Consider the following 26328-nt stretch of genomic DNA (forward strand, 5'->3'; position numbering starts at 1 on the left):
GAAATTTTAAGGGGGACTCTTAAAATTCCCCTTTAAGAGGAAGTCCAGTGGAACAATCCACAAAAAAAGAAGGACTGAATATATATCATGATGACACTAAACTCATATCTGTCAATAGTAACTCTGAACGTGAATGGGCTTAATGACCCCGTCAAAAGGTGCAGGGTTTCAGACTGGATAAAAAAGCAGGACCCATCTATTTGCTGTCTACAAGAGACTCATTTTAGACAGAAGGACACCTACAAACTGAAAATAAAAGTTGGAGAACCATTTACCATTCAAATGGTCCTCAAAAGAAAGCAGGGGTAGCCATCCTTATATCAGATAAACTAAAATTTACCCTGAAGACTATAGTGAGAGATGAAGAGGGACACTATATCATACTTAAAGGATCTATCCAGCAAGAGGACTTAACAATCCTCAATATATATGCCCCGAATGTGGGAGCTGCCAAATATATAAACCAATTAATAACCAAAGTGAAGAAATACTTAGATAATAATACACGTATACTTGGTGACTTCAATGTAGCTCTTTCTACCCTCGATAGGTCTTCTAAGCACAACATCTCCAAAGAAACAAGAGCTTTAAATGATACACTGGACCAGATGGATTTCACAGATATCTACAGAACTTTACATCCAAACTCAACTGAATACACATTCTTCTCAAGTGCACATGGAACTTTCTCCAGAATAGACCACATACTGGGTCACAAATCGAGTCTGAACTGATACCAAAAGATTGGGATCGTCCCCTGCATACTCTCAGACCATAATGCCTTGAAATTAGAACTAAATCACAACAAGAAGTTTGGAAGGACCTCAAACACGTGGAGGTTAAGGACCATCCTGCTAAAAGATGAAAGGGTCAAACAGGAAATTAAGGAAGAATTAAAAAGATTCATGGAAACTAATGAGAATGAAGATACAACCGTTCAAAATCTTTGGGATGCAGCAAAAGCAGTCCTGAGGGGGAAATACATCGCAATACAAGCATCCATTCAAAAACTGGAAAGAACTCAAATACAAAAGCTAACCTTACACATGAAGGATCTAGAGAAAAAGCAGCAAATCGACCCGACGCCCAGCAGAAGAAGAGATTAATTAAAATTCGAGCAGAACCCAACGAGATCGAGACCAGAAGTACTGTGGAACAGATCAACAGAACCAGGAGTTGGTTCTTTGAAAGAATTAATAAGATAGATAAACCATTAGCCAACCTTATTAAAAAGAAGAGAGAGAAGACCCAAACTAATAAAATCATGAATGAGAAAGGAGAGATCACTACCAACACCAAGGAAATACAAACGATTTTAAAAACATATTTTGAACAGCTATTCGCCAATAAATTAGGCAATCTAGAAGAAATGGACACATTCCTGGAAAGCCACAAACTACCAAAACTGGAACAGGAAGAAATAGAAAACCTATCTCCCTAAGTCTTTTTTTGTAAAGATTTATTTATTTATTCATTATTTATTCATTCATTCATTCATGAAAGACACAGAGAGAGGGAGAAAGCAGAGACACAGGCAGAGGGAGAAGCAGGCTCCATGCAGGGATCCTGAATCAGGATTCAATCCCGGGACTCCAGGATCATGCCCTGAGCCAAAACCAGACACTCATCCACTGAGCTACCCAGGCATGCCTCTGTAAGTCTTTATATCTAAATATATTGCAGTTCTGTCACTGCTTTTAAGTTAATTTATTATGGAATAAAAAGAAAAAAAGAGAGAGAACTACATTTATCAGTGAAACTCTTTTATGCATGATATTTAATGTATTTTTCTTTTTCAGTCATGTTTTTTTCTAGTTGCCAACAAAAATAAATAAACATTAACAACATCTTGTGAAGTATCTATATTCTCCTTCAATATCTTAAGGTACACAATTATCAAAGTTGATACTGAACACAAACAAATTGATACAATTCAGTACTCTGATAAAATCCATTCTCAAATAAGTTAAACTGCATGCATTACAAGTTTATGTTCCATAGCATCTTCAATATAAACTGTATACCAAAATGGCTCTTCAAACTTAAAAAGTGCAATTACAAAGTGCAAAAACAGCAAAGATAAAAATGCACTATCTTACATTTAGCATTAACCAGTTTGAATAACAGACATGTTTTAGATAAAATTATTTATTGCTAAAACATTAAAAATGTACAGTGCTTTGCAAGTCGTTACTCCCCTTCTCCCATATGAATAAGAGTAGAAAAAAAACCAGAAAATATTGGGCAGGGGGTAAACACATCTTTTTCCCTTCAAAGTCTACAGAGTGGTTATTGGAGTAAAAATGACAATGTGGATCACAGATGAGCTTTTCAAAACAAGATTACTGAATTCAACAGAAAGTAGAAACTAGTGCATCTGTTTCCAGCATAAATATTGATTTGGTGCCTGAAAGCATTGTTCTCAGTATGTTGGATATATAGGCTCTGCTACAAATATATATAGTGAGAATCTGTAAGATAAGGAAGATAGACTAAATATTAATCCAAATCTTTCCATTGTTTGTAGGAAATCTGAGCTGATGGCAATCATCTGCTATGTTTGCTCAGCATTATCCTCATTAAAACAATTATTTCTGTCTTTTTTCATCCATAGAACGCAATCTAGGTCATATTTTTTAAAAAAATTTTAATATACATCTATAAAGATTTAGCTTTTACAGGGACTAGTTTTTTAAGCACCCTTAAGTAAGGATTAAAAACATTGCAAACTAGATACAATTAGTTATATGATATGAAATAGGATGTTTAAGACAAACCAATATAACTCCCTTTTTGTAAATATAATAAGTGAATTGCTGTTGATTTCTCAGTAAACTGATTTTCTTCGACACAGTCAAGATCACTTAAAATAGGCAGACTTCATTTACAGCTAGTAGGTGTCAATAACAATGTGAGGGACTTAAAATGTATTCTTACACAGCACATTTGATTTTAGCTATATTAAATGTGAGACAGAAATGTGCTTTTAGATCTTCCTGAATTTTTATTTTGTTTCTCTGTTTCTCGTTTTTAAGTTTTACATATTTTTGAAAGAGCAACAAATGACTAATTCTATGATTGAGCTTATGTGTACAGGTGTGTATTTGCATATGAATTTGTATATTTTATACATTTGTATATTTTTATGTATGTATATATTACACACACACACACACACACACACACACACACACACGCATGTGTTTTTCCCCTATAGTAAGGGACCAGATCCAGCACTTTGGAAAATAGTCACATGAAACACCGGAGGACAAATGAAGGGATACATATGAAGGCAAGTCCTGGCACCTGGCACTTCAGAAGTCAGGCATTGTTTACTTTCTCGTTGTTGCCCTAGCACCTGCCAGGAAAAAAAGATGAAAAAAAGAATAGTCCCTCCCAGCAAGGTGTGTGATCCTGAGAGACTCTACTCAAAGGTCTAGTATTCAATGAGGCAGTCTCCCCTGAGACCGGGAGATGCTGAGAGCTGCAGCTCCTTCTGTGGTTGCCCCAAGTACCCTTAGGAACTCACTGAGACCATGGGCTCAAACACAAGAGAAACTTTTGTCTCTTCCCCCCAAAACAAACAAAAGACAGAAAACCGGGCCCTAGATTCATCCCAGTCTCCAAAAGAAGGCATGGTTAAGTCTCTAAATTTTTAAAACTTTTCAAATGAATTTGTTCATTTGGGAAAATATTATTCCACTTCCTCCTTCAAGATATCATTTTACAAATATATCTTTAAATTGTAGAAGGAGCTACTTACTGCATTGTTTTACACTAAAACTCTCTTACAGGGCAACCCTGGTGGCTTAGCAGTTTAGCGCTGCCTTCAGCCCAGGGTGTGACCCTGGAGACCCAGGATCAAGTCCCACATCAGGCTCCATACATGGAGCCTGCTTCTCCCTCTTCCTGTGTCTCTGCCTCCCTCTCTCTCTCTCTCTCTGTGTCTCTCATGAATAAATAAATAAAAAATCTTAAAAAATAAAAAATAAAAATAAAACTCTCTTGCAAAGAAGATGAAATAACTGTATTTCCATGTTTGGACAATATATAGAATTACTGTCTTACGCTTTAAAATGGTGACCAATCCCTCAAATTCATCAAATTTTGGACTACTATATAATCTTAGGATTCTTAATCAAAGTCCCTATGAAAATAAATACTCATAAAAAGAAGCCCAAATTTTGGCTCCAAGTGTGGATATCTTTTTTATTGTCTCATAAAAAAGAAAAGAAAAGAATCTGAAAAGAAAAGAAACGTCTGAAAAGAAAAGAAAAGAAACATCACGAAGCTATATAATACCTACTATTTACATAAAAGGTGGTATAGAATGAAGTTGTCAACTCATTTAATGCAAGGAGAATCTGCAGATCGGTGACCAGTACCCACAGGAGCCATGAGTTGGAATAAGGAACTGCCCTCTCGGCGTACAGGACAGTAGACAGTAAACCTGGAGTCACAGCGGAGGATGGGGGTGGAGGGACACAGCCCTCCCTGGATTAGTAAGTTCCCCACATGTAGCTTCTCCTCAATTCCCATTGCATTAGTGTTTTAATACAGAACACAGTGGTGCCAAGTCATACATCGAAGTCCGATATGGTGAATCCAATTATCGTTTGAGGGGTAGGAAAATCTACTTGTTGAGTTGATTTAACCATATATTTAAGCTTAACAAAAATCCATCATTTGTGACACTTCCTGAGCAACAAACTGGATGCCACTCACTCCTAGGCATTGCATACCTGGCAACTGAGTGAAAGCGTTTAGTCCAGGAAATTATTTCTTACAAAAATATCAACTTTTTTTCTATATTATTTGTTTTATATACATTATACATTAGCAAATATTCTGTCAAAAATAAAACAAAAAATAAAAAAATGTGTCTATATTAAAAATGCACCATTGTTGACTTAACACATGATCCAACATAAATATTATTAATAAAATAGGAATACTAACATAACCAGGCATGCTGCGCATCCCTGTCTGTAGCTTGATGGCACCATTCAGACTTGTGGCAATGCTGGATCCCCTGATGTCACCCTTTTGTATTCCTGCTTTGGTTCTTTACTTTTTCGATTTCTGTACCTAGAAATATTCAGAAATGAAACTGTTAGCTCTCTAGTTAATAGTAGTAAGAACAAAGGATGCTAACAAAATAAACCAATAAATGGACTCAAAAGGTACATCAGCATAGTGTTTCCAAAGTGACAAAGGTCAACAAGTTTAGGTTGGACAAGAGAAAAAAAAGGAGGGGGAAAGGGGTAGTGTTCTGTGGTCAAACAATTGCAGGGAGTGCAGGGAATAGTGAAAGAAAGATAAAGGATTTCTCAGACACTAACATGTCATGAAAATTATACAATTCCAGAAGAGCATGTGACCAAATTTAAGCCTGAGCCTTTTGTTCTCTCTCTCTCTCTCTCTTTCTCTTTCCATTTCCTTCCCTTCTCTCTCTCAATTTCTCCCTCCCTCCCTCCCTCTTCTCTTTCTTTTCTTTCTTTCTTTCTTTCTTTCTTTCTTTCTTTCTTTCTTTCTTTCTTTCTTCTTTCTTTCTTTCTTTTTCTTTCTTTCTTCTTTCTTTCCTTTCTTTCCTACTAAAAACACACCATTTGTGGGGCGCCTAGGTGGCTCAGTCAGTTAAGCTTCTGACTCTTGATTTCGGCTCTGGTCATGATCTCAGGGTCGTGAGACTGAGCCCTGCATCAGGCTTGAACGCTGGACATGGAGTCTAACACTCTGCCCTTCCCTGCCCCTTCTCTCTCTCTCTCTCTCTCTCTCTCTCTCTCTCTCTCTCTCTCTCTTTCTCTAAGACAAAAACCCCAAGCCCCAGTATTTGAATATCACACATCATTACATTCTACCCATCACACTGATATAATGCCATCACCAATAGCAATTAGAATAGCTGCTTGAGTTTAGGTGGCTGACAGTGCCCCAAGGGCTATATATGCATTATTCCTTCTATTCTCATATTTACCGGTATCATCCTCATTTTACATATGATGACAGTGAAGTACAAATGGATCACATGAGCTGGCCAACTTTTTCCAGCTAGGATTCATAAATTTGTCACCATTCTGAATCTTCATTCATTCATTTGTTCAAGCAATCCTCCTAATATTTTGTGTTCATTGTTTACCCATTCTGGAGATGAAGCACGTAGCCCTGAGGAAAGTGCATGCTTATGCTTAGTGGAGGAACACAATTTGAAAGCTTTTGTTGAGACACAGTTCTGCCACTTGCCAACTCTCTGAGCTGGGGCATGTGGATTTACCTCCTTGAGTCTCATTTCCCCCATCCTTATAAAGGAAAGGATTATAGCCAAAGACCTTTTAGGGGTATTTTAGTTTTAATAGTATTCAGTTTTGTCATCATAATTCATCAGGGAGGCACTATAATTTGATGAATGCTTAGAATCAAACACAGGCAAAATAAATTTAATCTTACAAAAGTAGCACACTCTCAGATCTTCAAAAGTAGAAGTGTATTACTTTCAGCAAACAAATAAAATGAAACCCATTCAAATCTACACTGAACAGGCACCTGGGTGGCTTAGTTGATCAAGCATTCGAGTCTTGATTTTGGCTCAGGTCATGATCTCAGGGTTGTAGGGTTGCGAGATCAAGTCCCACCTCAGGTTTTTCTCTCTCTCCTTCCCTGTGTCCCACCCCACAAGCACACTTATGCTCTCTTTCTAAAAAATAAAACAAAAAACTGTACTGAAAAATTTGTATCAGTTACAAAATGAGACGGATTTCATGGAGACATTTCAAAGCAGCTGTTATTAACAAATTTACATTTTTCCATGCCCTAGTCCTAACCCTTAAACACCGCCAGTCTGATATACTGTCAGCAATATCAATGCTCGTTGTCTTTCTTTCTCAGTTATCAGCCTATATCAGTGTAGCATTGTACATCAGGTTGGAGTGTGAATGTTCTGGGGGACTGATCTGATGATTTTTTTAAAGTATGTTCTTAACAACTGTCTGGAAACTTCTACTAGTCTGCCTTAAATTTTAAGATCCTAAACTCTAGGGTTATTAATTTACAAAGCACATCTTTTATGAAATACAAAATTTGACCTCATAAATTAAATACAATTGGTTGAGTATAGCATAGACATCATGCTTTATGGTTTCTTTAACATGTATTATAACACTCAATATTGATCCTGTCACTAATGCAGGGGAGGATTTCTATCTGTATACAATAGAGGAAGGAACTGATACTCCAAGCTGGACTAGTATAAGGTTATAAGGTAAGAAATAGCAGAGCTAACAGTAGAGTCTAATCCACACATTCTGCTGCTGAAACTTCTTTGTAAATATAGTCAGTGCAGAGTCCATCTTATCCCTTAAAATAATACTTTGTCCATAGTTTTACCCAGTTTGTAAGTCTGTATTGCATGAAAATAATTTATAGATGTAAAGTATAAAAAACACTGGCTTACCATCTGCAGAAGTAGTATAGGGAACCGGCGACTATGATAAGAAACAAGATAATGAGAATCACAGTCAAAGCCACATATTCTTTGCTCAAGGGCTGTTGGACAGTTAAATAGAAGTGCTCGCATCGGACACCAGTGTAACCCACTTCACACCTAAAGGAAAATATGAGAAAAAGATCAGTTATTCAAAAAAGAAATTATTATTATGAATTAGTTTTTGTAAGAACTAATCTCACACTGTAATGCAAGAAATCAACCAGGTTTGCCAAAAGTTGTAAAGAGGATTTCAAAGACTGACCTAAGTGCAGGGCCAGCTTCGATAAAGAGTTCCACGTAGTTCTCAGCTAAACCGCGGTGGTAATGGGACAGGCTAGCTCAGCTGCACGGGGCCCAGCAATCTACAGTGGTGCTTTGTCAGTTTTGTAGGTTTGAGCTGCCTTCTGTCTAAATCAGTGCAATGAATTCATAAAACAGGGCTTGGTATAGAGATCTAGTGGAGCTGCCATTTTGACAATATGAAGGAAGAATCAAAGCCCTTCCCCTTCTGCACCCCTGAAGTATCTGTATGATTTGAGAGCTACCGTTTGTTCCCTAACTTTAAAAAACTCACTTAATAATAGTGCATATAACTGCATGCTAATAGTATGTATAAACTGCCCATAGGTCAACTTCAAAAAATATTAGAGAACATAAGTTTTTAAAAAACACTGGTTTTTGCTGGTTTTTGCCATATTACCTGCAGTACGTTTGACTCATGTCCACCAGGTAGATGCATTGTCCATGCAAACAGTAGCCATTCATGTCAGAGCCACACTTTATTATTGACACTTGAGCCACACGTGGGTTGTCTTCTATCTGAACTGTGAAGGAAATGGAAAGTTGGATATATTTTGCGGCTTTGTTTAAGGCATTAATCTTAAACCTTTCCACATAATAAATGCTGAGCTACCCCAGCAAAGCAGGTCAGGTGCCAATCAGTTGAGGAGAATTTTTAGGACTAGGAAGTCCCTCTAGTTATGACATTCTCTACACCACTAAACAAACATTTGACCCCTAAGGAAAATATCCAACGGACTAAACAAACAAAATAAGACCTAGGGACCTAGGTCACAAAAGAGAACCTTGAAGGATAGAAAAGACAAGTTTAAGACACTCAAAAATTATTATCCTTAGTTACTCAGTTACCCCAAGTTTGCCTGATGTTTTTTCAAATCTCAAAATAATTCTGCAGTCTCATTATTCCAAAATCAATTGCAAACTGAATCCATTAATTAATTCCAGAGAGCATTTTTTTTTTAGATTTTATTTACTTATTCATGAGAGACACACAGAGAGATGAAGAAGCACAGACAGAGGGAGAAGCAGGCTCCCTGCAGGGAGCCCGATGAAGGACTGGATCCCCACACGGGGATCATGCCCCGAGCCAAAGGCAGACTTTCAACCTCTGAGACACCCAGACGTCCCCAGAGAGCATAATTCTATACCGGGTTTTAAGCCAGGAATGCATGTTTTGGTGGGTGGTCCCAAATTTTTGAGGCTACCGTCAAAGAAACCAATTAAAGCCTCCCCAACATCTATAACCATGAGAACTGAACTAGACAAATATTGACAGGTGCCTGGGTTAGACAATACAACAATGAAAATAGAAGCCTCATTAGAAATAGTGTTGCAGCCTATATGTAAAATTCACTTTAGGATGATTTAATTACTAAAATGTGAAGGATCCTTATGAAATAATCAAACAGTAGCATCTTGATTGTAATACTCCTGCTCCAAAAAACAAACAAAAGACTTCTAGAGAGCCCAATGATGAAGGAGGACAAGAGAACAAAAATACCGTTCAGAGGGGTACACATACCCCAATTTTTTTTAAGATTTTATTTATTCATGAGACACACAGAGAGAGGCAGAGACATAGGCAGAGGGAGAAGCAGGCTCCATGCAGGGAGCCCGATGCGGGACTCGATCCCGTACCCCAGGGTCATGCCCCAAGCCAAAGACAGCCACTCAACCACAAAGCCCCCCAGGCGTCCCCACACCCTGATGTTTATAGCAGCATTATCTACAATAGGCAAACTCTGGAAACAGACCAAGTATCCACCAACCAATGAATGGATTAAAAAGTGGTATCTATATATGATGGAATATTATTCGGGCATAAAAAAGTGAAATCTTGCCATTTGCAATGACATGGATGGGGCTAGAGAGTATTATGCTAAATGAAATAAGCCAGAGGAGGACAAATACCATATGATTTTGCTCATATACAGAATTTAAGAAACAAAACCAATGAGCAAAGGGAAAAAAATACAGAGAGAGAGAGAAAGAGACAAACCAAGACAGACTCATGACTACAGAGAACAAACTGATGGTCACCAGAGGGGAGGTGGGTGTGAGGATGGGTGAAATAGAGGATGGGGATTAGGAAGGCACTTGTGATGAGCACTTGGTGTTATATGGAAGTGTTGAGTCACTATTTTGTACACCTGAAACTAATATTACATTGTATGTTAACTAACTGGAATTTAAATAAAAATTTTTTAGAAACCAAGTACATAGTGGAGGCATAACAAAAGAGGAAGAGATGGTGAAATCATTGTGGGAAATACCCTGGTTCCTTGGGATAACTCTTGACTCAATACTGACACTGAATCTAAAGTAGATCTCCCTTGAAGCACATCCAGAGTCCTTCCAGGGGTCCCCAAGAGAAACAGGCAGCACATAACTTCTCTTTGTATTCCTATGCCTAAGCGGGTTTTTGATATGTATTAAGTACTCCATAAAAGCTTTCTGAACAAATATTGTAACCAGAAAGAAAGGGCATCATTTGTTCCTTTCACCAAAAAATAGCAACGAAGTATATTGATTATCTACTTTGCACAAAGTTTCAATTTCCTGTTTTGCCTGGGATCCAATCTCTAACACTGGTTTCCCAGCAAAACCAAGAGAAATAAGAATCTGATTTTCGTTGTTTCCTATCTCTTTAATATCCAATCTTTCTATATAACTAGATGCCCAGTCCCTCTCCCACCAGTTATTCTTTTATATTATTTTTCCAGATCACTAGTTCATAAGGATGTAAAAAAAAAAAGGTTTTAACACAGCGGCTATCCCCCTCTTTTCTCTACACTGTCACATATTCATCTTTGGGTACATTTCCATTAAGAACCTGTGAGGCCAAGAAACGCCGGGACACCTGCACCCCGATGTTTCTAGCAGCAATGTCCACTATAGCCGAACTGTGGAAGGAGCCTCGGTGTCCATCGAAAGATGATGGATAAAGCAGATGTGGTCTATGTACACAATGGAATATTCCTCAGCCATTAGAAACGACAAATACCCACCATTTGCTTCAACGTGGGTAGAACTGGAGGGTATTATGCTGAGTGAAGTGAGTCAATTGGAGAAGGACAAACATTATATGGTCTCATTCATTTGGGGAATATAAAAATTAGTGAAAGGGAAAGGAGAGAAAATGAGTGAAAATATCAGTGAGGGAGACAAAACATGAGAGACTCCTAACTCTGGGAAATGAACAAGGGACAGTGGAAGGGGAGGCGGGTGGGGGGTTGGGGTGACTGGGCGACGGGCACTGAGGGGGGCACTTGACGGGATGAGCACTGGGTGTTATGCTATATGTCGGCAAATTGAACTCCAATAAAAACATAAAAAAACAAAAAAGAACCTGTGATCCTCTGGTGCAATGCTGGCAAAGCGGCTTACCTAATGCCGTGCAATTATCTTCGGATTCTCCCGGCATGCAGGAGGGAATCACAGTGGTGCTGAGAACCGCTTGGAGAAGGTGGAAACCTATTTATGGGGGAAAACCAAATATATAAACAGTGCTTCAAGGAAAAAAAATTGATCAGATTTCCATGTAACCACAGTACTATAGGGTTGTTTCAATTATTTCAAGAATTCAATCCATCAAAACAAGAAAATAAACTAATTTGTGAAAACAGGCACATAATTGTCTCATATGGGTAATATAAGAAATAGTGAAAGGGATTATAGGGGAAAGGAGGGAAAATGAGTGGGAAAAATTAGAAAGGGAGACAAAACATGAGAGACTCCTAACTTTGGGAAATGAACAAGGAGTAGTGGAAGGGGAGCCTGGCGGGAGGATAGGATGACTGGGTGAAGGGCACTTGACCGGATGAGCACTGGGTATTATACTATATCTTGGCAAATCAAACTTCAATAAAAACATATAATTAATTAATTAATCAATTAATTAATTAATTAATTAACTAAATCTTTTAAAAAAGAAAAAAGAAAAAAAATAAAAAAGGAAACAGTCACATAATTGAGAATAAATGTCCCCCCCCCCACCTCCCTGTCCAAGGGTGAAAACCTTGGCATAATATTCCTAGTTACAGATTTGACCTGCTCTAAATGGCAAAGATCTGATTTTGAAGTTTGCTATTTCTGAGCTTAGCAATTGAACTTGTAGAATTTTCACTATTTTGCCTCATGATGTATTCAGAGCAATGTTCCAAGGGAAGGGCTCAGTAGGGATGCCTGGGTGGCTCAGTGATTGAGCATCTGTCCTTGGCTCAGAGCGTGATCCTGGAGTCCCAGATCAAGTCCCACATCAGGCTCCCCACAGGGAGCCTGCTTCTCCTCTGCCTGTGTCTCTGTCTCTTTCTCTCTGTGTCTCTCATGAATAAATAAATAAAATCCTAAAAAAAAAAAAAAGGCTTCAGTAAAACTCAAGTTCCTTTTACAGTGACAACTAAACAAGACTCAACCTTAAATGTGTTCCTTATTAATCTAAACGCCTAGGTTACTCTTCGCATTGTATTACACACAAAAGTAGATTTTAATGGACAAAATGTAATCTAAGTCAGATCAGATCTAAGATGGGAATGAAGGTCCATGCTACATGAGCCACTAAGCCCCAGGACCCAGTTTCTGTCAGCCCAGTAAAAGCTGGAATGAGGTGTTCTATCGTGTGTTCACCACTTGAAAGATAAATATTGGAAAACAGGCTCCAGAATGACTCAAGTAATTTCTGAATTGCCTGAAAGCATAAGAAGAATCCTTCTAATTGCATGGATGTTTCCTGACTGCTTCTGTTTAGGGGCTGGGCACTTGCACTTCACCCCTCTTTCTGGTCAATATGAGTAACTGTTATATAAATACTAACAGTGGTGGGAGCATTAGTTGCAGTAGTTGGCAGCAGTTAACATTTCGTGAACATGCTTATCTAATGGTACTTTCCTCATTATCTCTGCTATAATACCCAAATTCTTCAGTTGATTGTCATCTTTTTCTTATCTCCTTGAAAATTTTCATAAAATTAGAATTCTATCTGAAGGGGAAAATGTATTAAACCATTAATAACTATTCATCTTGAGGTCAAAATAGAATATTAATTTCTGGGCACCTGGGTGGCTCAGTGGTTGAGTGTCTGCCTTTGGCTCAGGTCATGACCCCGGGGTCCTGGGATCGAGTCCCACATCGGGCTCCCCAGGGAGCCTGCTTTTCCCTCTGCCTGTGTCTCTGCCTCTCTGTGTCTCTCATGAATAAGTAAATAAAAGCTTTAAAAAAAGAAAAAAAAAACATTTCGTGAACATCGACTATATACAGGTGTGGTTCTTATCCTTTTTATCTATATTATCTCATTTAATCCAGTCAGTGACTGTTAACCCCACCAGACGTGAGAGAAAACTGAGACTTAGAAAGAGTTAAACTAACTTTCGCAAGAGTGAGTAGCAATGTTGTTAATGCGGCACATTATATAACTTGGACATGGGCAATAATACTGGAATATAATGGCCATTATACAAACAAACCAGGGTAAATATAATTGAAGCAGGGTAATTTAATCCCATAGGAAGACAACAGAGTATGATGGAAAGGCAATCCTGGGAGAAAGCTTGCATTATGTGATTTTGGAAAAATTAATTACCTTCTCTGGATCTCAGTTTCCTCTACCTTACAGAGTTTGGGCGTTGAGTTAAATGGAAATGATATTTTTTCAAAATGCTTAACATACCAGAGACTCCCACAAATGTTCCATAAGACTCACGATCTGATTAGGCCTCTAGTTTTAGCAGTGTATGCGGGTAGTTCCCTCTACTGGTCTGTAACAAGATTACAAATCTCTTTGTAATTGGGTATTTTAATGTGACTGAATCCACAAAATAAAGGATTTTGTTTTATTTTTTCTCAATCAGAAGGGACGTGTATATGTTAAGCATATTGCATATTACTGAGGTGCTAAAAACTAAATTATACATCAGCATCATAGCTCATAATTTCATAATGTTTCAAACTTGACCCTTAGAACAATCCTGTGAACTAGTTGTTAACCCCAACCTCAGTGCAATTAAATTAAATGTCTTGTCCAAGACCAAGTATGTATTGACCTCAGAAAATAAGAGTCAGGAATCTACCTTTGGACAGCAAGTCTCATAATCTTTCATTGATTTGACAGTATGACTTGGAAAAGTTTAGATCTCCTCCCCACCCCATATTTCTCCTATAACATATACTGCTTCCATCGGTCTTAAAGGGAAAAAAATAACCATCTTTCTTAAATGACAAAAAGAAAAAAGGTTAAAGTTTGTATTTCGTTGTCATATGAACAGAGATAGAAAAAGATGACTTTGTCTATGAAGCTTTTTATGGAGAGTAGGATGGATTCTCATCCAAGCCAATTTTGTTCTACTTCTCAATATAATTCGGCCTTGCACTTTCTCGATCGAAGACTTAAACCCTTTGACTTACACCATCCGCTCAACGCCAGCTGGGGCTCTAGATGTATGTTTTAACATCCTGACGTTCCTATGCCTTCACGCTTCTCCAACTGAAGAAGGATTTGGCGAAAACATTAGAAATTCTCCTGCCAGCCCAGGCTGCGGTGCAAACACACCTGTGAAGCTCATTTCTCTATCTCTTGTGGAAATCAGACACTAGCCTTTCCTGTTTGGATTTGCTGACAATGGCAACCTGCAATTGTGACAGAATTCAGCTAATTGTTTTGGGCTGTTGCTTCTTCATCTTTTTTTTTTTTTTTTTTAGGTTTTTAGTGTTTGTTAGCTTTCCCACTGGTTCCACCTGGTCAAGCCACAGATGAAATATTTCTTTGTGAATTAAAGAATGCTCAGTGCAGGGTGTGCCTCCACAAAAACTGGGCTCTCCTAACCTGTGACGCTCCCTTGGACATCGTCCATGGCTTGGGGATGGTTTCTATGAGACTGGCTGCATGAATTCAACATCCGGGTCTTTTACAGATGAAACTGTAAATAATTTTAAATATTTTCCTCAAATGAAAAGCTGCAGTTCCATCGTGGATGTACATGACCAATAGAATAGCAAAATCAGTTTTAAATCTTGCATCCCGCTGCACAGCTCTATTGCTTTGAGTGATTCTCAAACTTCCATCAACTTCATCTCTGCTCCAGGCCCTTGAAAACTCAAGTAAAACAGTAAATGGAGCTGATCAAAATATTCAGAGTCAACCCATGGAAAATTCTGATACCCACCACCTCATCACCCTTAAGAATCACTACTCACTATTTTAAAATCATATAGGCAAGGAATATATGGTAAAGTCATATGCACATATTTCCTTAATCTTACAGGTTTTTTTCATGACGTTAGTGTTATTTGAACAATAATGGTCTATGATTCAATTGCAAATATTATATCTGAGATTTTGATCCTCAACCACGGGTCCCTGCTAAAAACATTATTCACTATGATATTAAGGATTTTGGATAGTGTCCATGTGTCAGAAAACAGGCCTGGCGGCAAGCTCCACATTAATAACTAAAGTATAGAGGAATTGTGTGCAAGGTGGTATGGGGGGAATGATCTATAAACTCAAAATTGGCTGTTGAAACTCTGTTTCAATAATGCAATAAAGGTCAAAATTCCTCTAGAGGCCATTATTCCTGTCAAATTTCCAAATGCGTTTGAGGAATTTGAAGCACACTTCTACATCTCTCTGCCTTCTTCACCTTTCAGAGATTGTGTTTCAATGAAATCTCCAATGTGCCAACAGGAAGTGGTACAGATGACTCACAGGATACAAATCAACCTCTACTCTGTGAGTCAGGACCAAGCCTACATCCTTACACAATATTGGGGCACTGTGCGTGGGAGAGGTCGAGGATCATCATCCGAGGGGGGTAGCTCTAAATGCCGTGGGCCCTGAGGCGCTAAGAAGTGCTTGCCCAAGAGTCAGGAGAAATGCCAGATGTAGGAAATGTCCTTATTTCACAGTTTCTTTTGACCTTGCTTCCTTACGATTACATGGAGGTGCTCACTAGAAGGAGGCTGGGATTAGCTGACAAAGCCGATTCTGCAAAGTCAATTGGCACTTCTCAGGGATAAAACGACTCTTCTGAGTGACAATGAGGCAGATAAAAATGAGCCCAGAGAAAATGAGATCAGTTACAGAATGAAAGGAATGCACCCTATTTTCCTGACTTAAACTTTTAGAATATTTAGACCAGAACAGGAAACTTATAATGAATCATAATATTTGCCCAGCCCAAACAGGTAGAAAAATCCACTTTGTTCACGCTTTTGATGTGGTAACATGCCTCCCCTGCTCTTGGACTGTTAGCTTTCTACCTTCTTCCATGGCAGTCTATAATTTTAGGATTTGTCTGTAACGCAGGAGGCTTGTTAGGACCTGTACACTTGCAAGGAGTCAAATGTCTTCAACATTTCCAGATGCCTTCCTATTTAAAATTAAAATCCACTATTAGAAAAGGCCTGGCTTCACCTTGGCACATCAGATCCTGAAAAGAACTCCTGTTAGTGTTTCTTAATAACAGCCTAATTTTCAGAGAACTACAGAGAAAGAGGATATTAACCTTGTCTTTTTCTAGCCATTATCCTCCTCCCACAGTTTTCCAGCATTAACCTTATAAGTAAGCTTCATTAAAAAATAGATGTAAAAACCAACTATAACTATTCCAAATAAAACAAAATGAAACCAGAAGTTGTTATGTTACAAATAAGTATTTCTTTTAATTCTGAGTTTTAAAAGTAGCCATAGGATCTTCCTTGTCAAATGGCAAGAGAAGATTTAATAGGCCATGCTTTTTAGTTCATAGGCATTAAATAATACTCTTCAATTCTAGTAGTAATTCCTAAATCCATACTTCAATGTGCTCATATATTTTATTCATTGTACAAGACTGTTCTTAAAGCCATCCAATCAAGAATCCGTTAGTTAAAAAGTGAGAGTGCAGTTTAATTTACCCTATAAATGGATTTAAGGATGCATATCTTATTCATAATGAAAAGTGTTCTCTCTCTCTTTTTTAAGATTTTATTTATTTATTCATGAGAGACACAGAGAGAGAGAGAGGCAGAGACATAGGCAGAGGGAGAAGCTCCCTGCAGGGAGCCCAATGCAGGACCCCATCCCGGGACTCCAGGATCACACCCTGGGCCAAAGGCAGGCGCTAAACCGCTGAGCCACCCAGGGATCCCCGAAAGTGTTCTCATAAGGCAGAAGAATGCATATCAACTCTTGTGCAAAGGGTACAATTTATATAAATCTGAGTGTTTGGAATTTGTGACAAAGAGCTCTAAATATGGGACTTCTATTCCCTAAAAGCCAAAGTTTCATCTCAAGAATATTATTTCAAATGTTCTTTTGAAAATATTTTTTTCTTCAAGATGTTACATGAGGGAGTCTTTATATAACACTCTGTACCTTCATCCTGTTCCATCTTGCTTCTCACACCTATCCCTATTGATTCAAATCAGAAATTTAAATTATAGCATTACTATTTCAAAAGAAAAATCTCCTAAAGGAGCAACAGTCTAGAATGTTTGCCATTTGCCTTCTTTTCATTATGACCATATTGTGGCCTGAAGTTTTGAAAACTTAATGGTATTTGTAGAAGCATATTGACTATCATATCATCCATCCTTTATAGAAGCCTACTGCCAAAAATGAATTTGAAAAAAAATGGTTTTGAATAAGTGATCATCAAAGAAATGGGTATATAAAAGGTAATTTTAAAAGCCTCAAAGTTAATTACTTTTCATTCACAGAACCTGTGTAAGCAACTAGCACTTTGGAAGCACTAAGAAATTTTATTTTATGAACATACATCTTTTGGTTAACATGGGAAACTTGAACTTCAGTGAGCAGCACATCTGCATCTGTAGTATGATAAGAGGGTAGAAAGGGCTTAGTTTTACTGCATAAAGGAGGCAGAAGGGGAGCAGCTTAGCCTAGACTTACTTCTAGTAACCCCATGTCTCAAGTTATATCTGTTCAATAAATATTGAGATTTTTCTATATGCAAGAGATTGAACAAAATGCTAAAAGGAAAATTAATGCAAAAGACATAGTTTCTGTCCTCAACAGAGTTAACAGGCTAGAGTCTTATGGGTGGAGAGAAAAGGAGGCAATTCATAGGTGATGCCAAGTTTCTGAAAATACTAGGGACGGTGGTGCCATGAAAAGAGTAGAAGACATATGCAGAACAGTGGTTTTGTGGTGGCATTTGGAAATAGTGAACAGAAAGGGAAAACACAACAAGTAAAGGAATTTGAGTTTATAGTTCATATATTATCTGTTTATATTTAGGGGGCATTTGGGAATACAGTTCTTGAATAAGAGAATAAATGAGGGCAGCCCAGGTGGCTCAGCAGTTCAGCGCCGCCTTCAGCCCAGGGCGTGATCCTGGAGACCTGGGATTGAGTCCCAGGTCGGGCTTCCTGCATGGAGCCTGCTTCTCCCTCTGCCTGTGTCTCTGCCTCTCTCTCTCTCTCTCTCTCTCTCTCTCTCTCTGTGTCTCTCATGAATAAACAAATAAAATCTTAAAAAAAAGAATAAATGAATTTGTGGAATCTATTTGAAATTCAGATATGAAAATATGATCTGTAAAGGCATAGGAGCCATTCATATGTTCCAAAGGAAATAGTATGGAATGGAAAATACTAGTGCTTGGGGAAAGAAGTGATGAGGAATGGATAGAAATGGTCAAAGAAACGGGAGAAAAAGGAAGCTCAGTGTTGTGGGATCCAAGAGAACACCGACTTTTAAAAGGAGGTGTGGGGGTGGTTAGTGACACAGTGATTGTAAGAAGTATGAGCGACTCTATCATAAATAAGATTCGGCTTTGTTCAGGGCAACTGGCACTAAAATCAGTAATAAACGCTGCTAACTTGATTTTTTTAAAACACCAGCATTGATTTTGTATTTGCATCCATCTTACCATTAATATTAATTTTGTTTTTCTTGGCAACTTGAGCACTTATTCAAACTGCGCATTATGAGTGGCCATTTGTGATAGCAATGGAAAATACATTAATCCAGCGCTTCTCAACCTGGAGCAATGTCAGCCAGGGACTTTTGGCCAGGTCTGGAGACCTTTTCATCACAACTGGGTAAGCGCTACTGACACCTAATGGGCAGAGACCAAATTGCTGCTAAACACCCTGCAAAGGAAGGCCCACAGCAAAGAATTACCTAGACCATAATGGAAATAGAGCCAAGGCTGAAAGAAACCTGCTCTAGACCCCTGAGGCGTGGAGTCCACTTCTAGCTCAGGTAATACTTTGAAACCCCTGCTGCTGAGTTTCCTTATCTCTGAAAACATTGACCTAAGGAGTGGGGTAGGCTGGGGCAGGGGAGTGGTGTGAGGGGGGGAATGGAATTCCAATTAGATTACTCTAAGGATCCTTCCATTTCTAAAACAATACTTGTCTTTCTCTTACTGACTATCCATCATCCAGTCATATCACTGCTTGTGAAATTTCTCTTTCTCTTCAACACACACACACACACACACACACACACACACACACAGGACAGATATCCTTAAATTTTATTAGGTATACCATCAGTGAATCTGGATTATATTAAGTGATAGGAATAAGAAAAAAATCTTAAAATTTATCAAACAGAATTGAATTTTCAAAAACTATTGCATAGTCTCAAAATATTTTGCTCCTCAAGCACATTTTCAAAAAACAGCCTTGAAGTCTATAGTGGTGAGGACCCTGAAAAAAGGTGACATTCTAATCATCCATCCAGCAAACATGTAGAGGGTTTAAGTCTATCACAATATGGATGATCAAAGAGGAGCATGGTAGCAGCAAGGAGACAGCAGCATAGGGCGGACCCACACAGTCTGGCACGAAGAAGGCAGGACCAAAGATGAGAGCTTCGCAAAGGAGGCAGAGGCCTGCTGCAGGCTGACTTTGGAGAGGTAGGACAAGGGAGGAGGCAAGTAACTGAGAAGCCTGATACTTCTCTTCAGTCTTAAAGGATGAGTAGAGCTTTCACTAAAAGGGACATGTGAGCCCGGGTACAGTAGAGATCATGGCATACCTAAAGAGGGAACCTTACACCCTGGGTCACTTGCTTCTTTTTATGTCTGTTCTCTCATTTGAAAAATGGGAATGATAATACATTTCCCAGCTTAAAGGGCTATAGTAAGGATCTAATGAAGCTTTTTCTAAGAAAGCACTTGATGATGATAGCTCTCATTTTTAAAGTGCTTTTTATTATTTTATAATAGCATCATATTTACCACGTCTATCTACAATAACCTAACAACACAGCTATGATCTTCATTTTACAGATAAGAAAACTCAAACTCAGACTAAACTCTTCCTAAAAGTATGAAATAAAGGAGCAGGGGTGTGGAATGCGTGTTCTATTCACCATGTCTCTTGGTTCAAAACTATAAAGTTTGACATTTATAAACATGGTTATATATAAATATGAGAGGGGGGCTTTTTCTCTCTTATCCTGAGAATATTTTTAGGAGACTTTGTATTTTAACTCACTTTCACGACTTAAATTTAAAATTCAGGATTTTTGACCTAAGAAATTAAGGGTTAACATTTTTTTCAGGACAGTTGTCAGATCGTCTTGTGTATTACAAATACTATCAGAGGAGTGCTTAGGTGGCTCCGTTGGTTAAGGGTCTGGCTCTTGGTTCTGGCTGGGGTGGTAGTCTTGGGATCCTGGGATCATGTCCTGTGACCTGCTCCATGCTCAGCATGGAGTCCACTTGGGATTCTCTCTCTCCCTCTGCCTCTGCCCCTGCCCTCCTCTCCTCCCCCCACCCTCACTCCCCACACTCCTCTCTCTCTCTTTCTGAAGTGAATGAATAAATCTTTTTTAAAAATACTATTATAAAAAGTATCCTAGTTAAGAAATCATGACTTTAACCTAGAATGTCACCAAATCTTTACTTGCCCTGTAACTAAACACCAGTTTTGCATAAACTGCGTTGCCAGAGGAGACTGAGTCTGTTGCATTATTTCACTTTTTCTTTTTCTTTTTTTTAATTTATTTCACTTTTTCAAAGGTTCCAGAATTGCCATACTCATGGCTGTCAAGGTGCTCCTCCCTAAGGATCTCTCCTATTAAAGCTTTGGGGAGTCTTCCCGTTGTCTTCCAAAGGAATGTTCCCAATAGCAGCCATATTACTTAGACTATTTGTATAGTCCTATATTCGGAGTAAAGCCCAATGGATGGGGAAACCACACCTTAACTTAGTCTCTTTGAAGAGGATTTCTTACATGCCATTTGCATCTCTTAACTCACCATTAACCAGGAAATCTAAGATTCTTGGGCAAAAATAGACAGAAGGCATTCAAATTCAAGTTTACCAAAGCGATTATGTGAATATTATACTTTTTTTCCCCAAGGAAGTATACTTATTTTCTTACTGCTAACAGAAATATGCTAACAGGGGCACCTGGGTAGCACAGTCGGTTGGGCACCTTAGTTTTGCCTCGGGTCGTGATCTCAGGGTCATAGGATCCAGTCTGCATGGGCTCTGGGCTCAGCAGTGAGTCTGCTTGGGATCCTCTCTTCCTCTCCTCTGCCCCTCCCCATTATGCTCTCTCTCTCTCTAAAATAAAAAAAATAGGGGATCCCTGGGTGGCGCAGCGGTTTGGCGCCTGCCTTTGGCTCAGGGCGCGATCCTGGAGACCCGGGATCGAATCCCATATCGGGTTCCCGGTGCATGGAGCCTGCTTCTCCCTCTGCCTGTGTCTCTGCCTCTCTCTCTCTTTCTCTGTGACTATCATAAATAAATTAAAATTTAAAAAAAAATTTAAAAAAAAAAGACCTTGTAAGATATTTGACTTCACTTAGGTTTAGTCTCTTCATCACAAGGGCTAATCATATCTACCTCATATATTGATTTTAAGGAATAAATGAGATGATATATATAAAGCACTAAACACACAACAGGGTTAGCTCACAGTAGGCATTTGGTAACTGTTTACTTCTTTCCCAACTCCTGGATTTGGGCCCTGGTGCTGAACCACACATCCTAATTACCCAAACTGTTCACATGGTGAGATATGATGGATGAAGGCAGGTAGGTGGTGCCAATACTCAGGCAGTCCATAAACTCTAAGGTCAACAGAAAAGATCAGGGGTGAGCCAATGTCTCATTGAAACCTGTGCTTCTCATATTTTCAGGAAAGAATGTTTATTCTGCTCAGTTTTCTGTCATTGTACAACTACAATGTCGAAGTAGGACAAAATTGTCTTGGAGATGGCATTCGGGAACGTGCTCAAAAGCCCATTTGGGTATCAATGAAAATGTTGGATTTTAGATAGAGATCCTCTCTAAACCTTTATTGCAGTACTCAGGACAAAAATTTCTCCTCTTTGTTCTGGACCAATCATTATATTAGAAATGCTATTTCAGGGATCCCTGGGTGGCGCAGCGGTTTGGCGCCTGCCTTTGGCCCAGGTCGCGATCCCGGAGACCCGGGATCGAATCCCACGTCGGGCTCCCGGTGCATGGAGCCTGCTTCTCCCTCTGCCTGGGTCTCTGCCTCTCTCTCTCTCTCTCTCTCTCTCTCTCTCTCTCTCTCTCTCTCTGTGACTATCATAAATAAATAAAAATTAAAAACATTTAAAAAAAAGAAAGAAATGCTATTTCAGTTCTAAAGCTGTAAATTACTTATAAACGTGTTACCTAGTTTGGGGAACCTCAACCGCTTTACTTAATATTCAGCAAGCTAAAAGTGCCAGCAAATCCAGGTGTGAAATCTCTCAGTTTAGCCTTGGTTTTCTATGGGAACTTACGTCATACTTTCCCATTATGTAAGGCAAGAACATCAATATCAAATATTTATGAAATTTAAAAGTAAGCAATCGATCTTATAAATGTGTAGCAATTTAAATCTGCAGGGATTGGAACGGAAGATGAAACCAAAACATTTTTTCCAGTTATAAATAAACATAAATTACACACACACACACACACACACACACACACAAAGGTAACAAAATATTTGCTGAAATCTGAAATAAATACCTTCTTTGTAACACCGGACATTTGGGAAAAGTAGTTCTAGGTAACCTTGTATTTGGTATGGGGAGACGATTTCAGAAATGCCGGGTGGCCTTGTCATTTTTACACATGTGCTCTAGAATGAAACTATTGGACTTGCATACCTGATTAGAGTACAGAGATATGAAAGAGAACTTCAAACAGGAACTTTTCTGGTCGCGGGGAAATATCTAAACAAACTGGGAAAACAGAAACTGACCTAGCTCATTTGGAAATGGGCTTGGTGGCTGATGAAACAGGTGGACTATAATTAAGCTACGCAATAAAGGAGTTAAGCACTTTCGTGACAACAAAAACACACACAACACACTCTCTGAGTGGGCAGTAACCCGGTGGGTAGTAACCAGGTTATTCATAGGCTCTTTGCTGTCTCTAATTAGAATATTCAGTGAGTGGCCCAGAACAGACACTGTCATCGTTCCGATGGAACCGGACAATTAGGGGGGGAAAGCGCAGAGCCGTCCTGACCTCTAGGTTAATTTCTGACTCTAGGAAGACGGTCGCTTTTCCAATTGTGTTCTTTTCACAGAGCCTTCAAAACAAAGATAGCAAAGCCACTTTACTCACCGAGAATGTTCTAGCAAGTCATTCTTAGCACAGTGTTGGCGGAAGCCACAGATCCAGTATCTGCTACTGTTCCTAAACTTGTACGGGTAAGTTCCAAGCATGCACAGCATGCATGTCATTAGGTCTCCAAGCCCTGAGATAAGGCGTGTCGAAATAATAATTTAACTGTCACATCCTGCATGGGTAGAGCTCATTTGTTAGGGGAATTTGCCCCATTGCAACCCCAGAAGGAATGTGAGACTGGCAGCTTTTATTTCCTTGTGAGAATTTTCCTATACACCTCCGAATTCCTCTTGAAATGTGAGCGATTAGAGAGAAACGATCTTTCAAACCAGAAAGCTCACCGAGGATTTTTTTTTTTTTTGGAGCTAAATCATCTCAAAATAGAAAGACGGGCATTAAAAACGCGCTGGTCAGTTCCAAAGTACCGGGTGCAGCCAGAGGGGTTCGGGAGGAAACCGGAGGCCTCCGGGCGCAGGGGTGGGGCACAGCCCCGGGAGCCGCGCGGGGACCCGCCCCAGGTGCGCAGGCAGGTTTGCTTCTGTGCTTCCCGGAGCTCCCGCGAAGCCGCCCCCCGTGACTGCGCTGGATGCAGGACACCGCGGCCAAGACGCGAGGAGAAGCATCTCTCCCCAAAGGGTCTCTTTTGCGAAGGTGTCTGGTCTCTGGCCCCGTCCCCAGCCCCATTCCCTCCGCGCTACAGGGAAGAACGGAGCTTGGGATGCTGGACCTGCTTCCCGGTCTCTGGGTTCCTAGAACCGGCGGTCTCCAAAGAGGGGACCCGAGGCTCCCTAACTTTCTACTTGGCCTGTTCGGAGCCGCATCGATTCCTGCACGACCCAGACGGGGGTAGTTAGGTCTTCAGCGAAGGACTCCGGCCCGACAGCGACGCGCCCCGTCCCACCCGGCTCCATCCCCCGACCCCGGCGCGGCTCCTACCCAGGCTCAGCAGCAGCGCGGGGGCGCGGCGCGGCTCCATCCTCCTCCCCGCCGGGGAGGGCCGGGGAGGGCCGGGGAGGGCTCGGGGGCTGCTGGCGAGCGCGGCTGGAGGCTGCAGGGACCAGGCGACCTCCCGGCCCCCGACACCCGGTGTGTCCTGCGACTGAGCTGCGCGGCGGGGCGCGGCGGCCTTTATAGTGCCTGGGAGGGGCCCTGGGACTCGCTGGCGGGGCGAGGTGCGGGGAGCCCCGAGTTTCACAAGGGCCCGGGGGGGGGGGGGGGGGGGAGTGGCCGGGGACTGCCCGAGGTCATCCTCCCTTTGAGCACCTGAGAGTGCTCGGGGATGAAAATCCGCCCTCTGGCGAGCCGGGACCGCTCCCCGGACTTTTCCATCCCCGTCTCCGATTCGGGTGGCAGGAGGGGGGGGGGCGTGGACCAGATGCATCGGTTTTCTCGCAGGGGGCACCTGCCCTGCAGTGGGTGGTTGCAGCCGCTGCGGGCGACGGGCCTAACCTGAACCAAGTCACCCGGGGCGCGCCCCAGTAGGTGCTTTTGCAGAGCCCTGCGCCGGCCCGGTGGCTCAGCCGCGCTCCTCGCCTTAGGCGCCACCGCCGGGAAGTGCCGGGATTTCCCCTCTGCACCTTCCTTCCCGGCCGCTGTGCTTCCAGCGCGGTGCAGGCATTTAGGGCTTCAAAGTGCAGCCGTGAGAAAAAGCCCCAGACCCTTGTTTCCCTGTGCCGGGGGCCATCCCTCAGCCTGCTGCTTCTGACCTTGCTTCCAGCCTCTCGCACCCGTTACAGTCTTTGCGGACGTCCCCTCGCCTCTCCAACCAAGTCGCCTCGGGGTGGGCCCACCAGTCTCCTCCACGGCAGCTCCCACTAAGCTCAACAGAGTTGGCTCAGCTCAGCCAAGACTGGAAAACCCTTTGCCCGTGTTGCCTCCGGCTTTCCTGCCTTTGCTGATGGGGTCCTGGCTGCTTTTTACTGGAGCTGCCCAAATCCTTCTCATTTTCCTGTTACGCGGGAAGGGCCTGGATGTCTTGAGCCCACAGGGATCTCCTTTCACTCTGACCTTTTACAGCTTGGGTCGTTTCTCTGCCCCTCAGGCTCAAAGAATTCTAAATCTAGTACTTTACATAGGATGAAATGGCTTTGTATTGGTTTTCTTTTGTTTGTTTGTGAGCCTTTTGTTCAGATCTGTATGGACACATAAATTGTCTTTACTTTGTCTTGCATTCCCCTGTAGGGTGCAAGAAGTGAGCCAATTTAGAAGTAATGAAAACATATTTGAATGGAAAGTGGAATCTGCTGGATGATGATAGTTCCTTTCCTTTCTACTTTTTTTATTGTTTTCTTCTTATTCTTTTTTTTTTTAATCTTGCCCTTTTTCTTCCTCCTCCCAAGGGGTGCCTGGTAATGTCTACAACTCTGATGTTGGAAACATACTTTACCCTTCCCTCAGTGGGGAAGATCATGGGTTTTGCATTTAGACTGTCTGCAAGTAAATCCCTTGACGACTTATTTCATCTCTCCCAGTTTCCTCATATGTAAAATAAGGATAATAATAGAACCTCATAGGAAGATAATGAAAGTGCTTACCACAGTACCTAGCACAGAGTTTGCATGCATTAAAAATATTTATTATTGTACATAAACACTGACGCAGAGGATGATGGTACTTGATCAGTATTCATGAGTTAAATGAATTCATGAATGGGACCTTAGAGATAGGATTTTGAGTTACTAAGTCTAGCTTCTGAATCTACCAAGAAAACAAGTAGTAAGTGACTTCTCATTTAACTGCTATTTTATAAGACAACTAGCAGAACCAAGAAAGATGATCCCAGCAATGGGTTAGTTTTATGGAGCATTGATAGGGATCACAAGTTTGATAAACTTGAGTTTGGAAAGGGGACCACTGGCTACATAATGCCTTTTGTTTTACAGATTCCATTAGGAAAAGAAATAACACAAGCGTCTGGAAAACTAGAACAGAATTCCTAAGAATGGGGTGTCAACTGGAAATGTTTCCTTATTCCGCACAGGGATGCTGTCAGAT

At 40.5% G+C, this 26328-nt stretch overlaps 1 protein-coding gene across 1 annotated transcript; it reads right to left on the reverse strand.

The window, feature by feature from the left end:
• Nucleotides 1–1767: 1767 nt before the first annotated feature.
• Nucleotides 1768–24715, reverse strand: EREG (epiregulin). The gene is made up of 5 exons (XM_055340026.1): nt 24271–24715; nt 11171–11257; nt 8184–8307; nt 7451–7600; nt 1768–5088 (listed from the first exon to the last, which is right to left on the reverse strand). The coding sequence occupies exons 1-5, from the start codon at nt 24713–24715 to the stop codon at nt 5007–5009; spliced, it is 888 nt and encodes a 295-aa protein (XP_055196001.1). The 3' UTR covers nt 1768–5006.
• Nucleotides 24716–26328: the final 1613 nt, after the last annotated feature.

The sequence above is a fragment of the Nyctereutes procyonoides genome, unplaced genomic scaffold, assembly GCF_905146905.1.
Source record: "Nyctereutes procyonoides isolate TBG_1078 unplaced genomic scaffold, NYPRO_anot_genome, whole genome shotgun sequence".
Classification (NCBI taxonomy): Eukaryota; Metazoa; Chordata; class Mammalia; order Carnivora; family Canidae; genus Nyctereutes; species Nyctereutes procyonoides.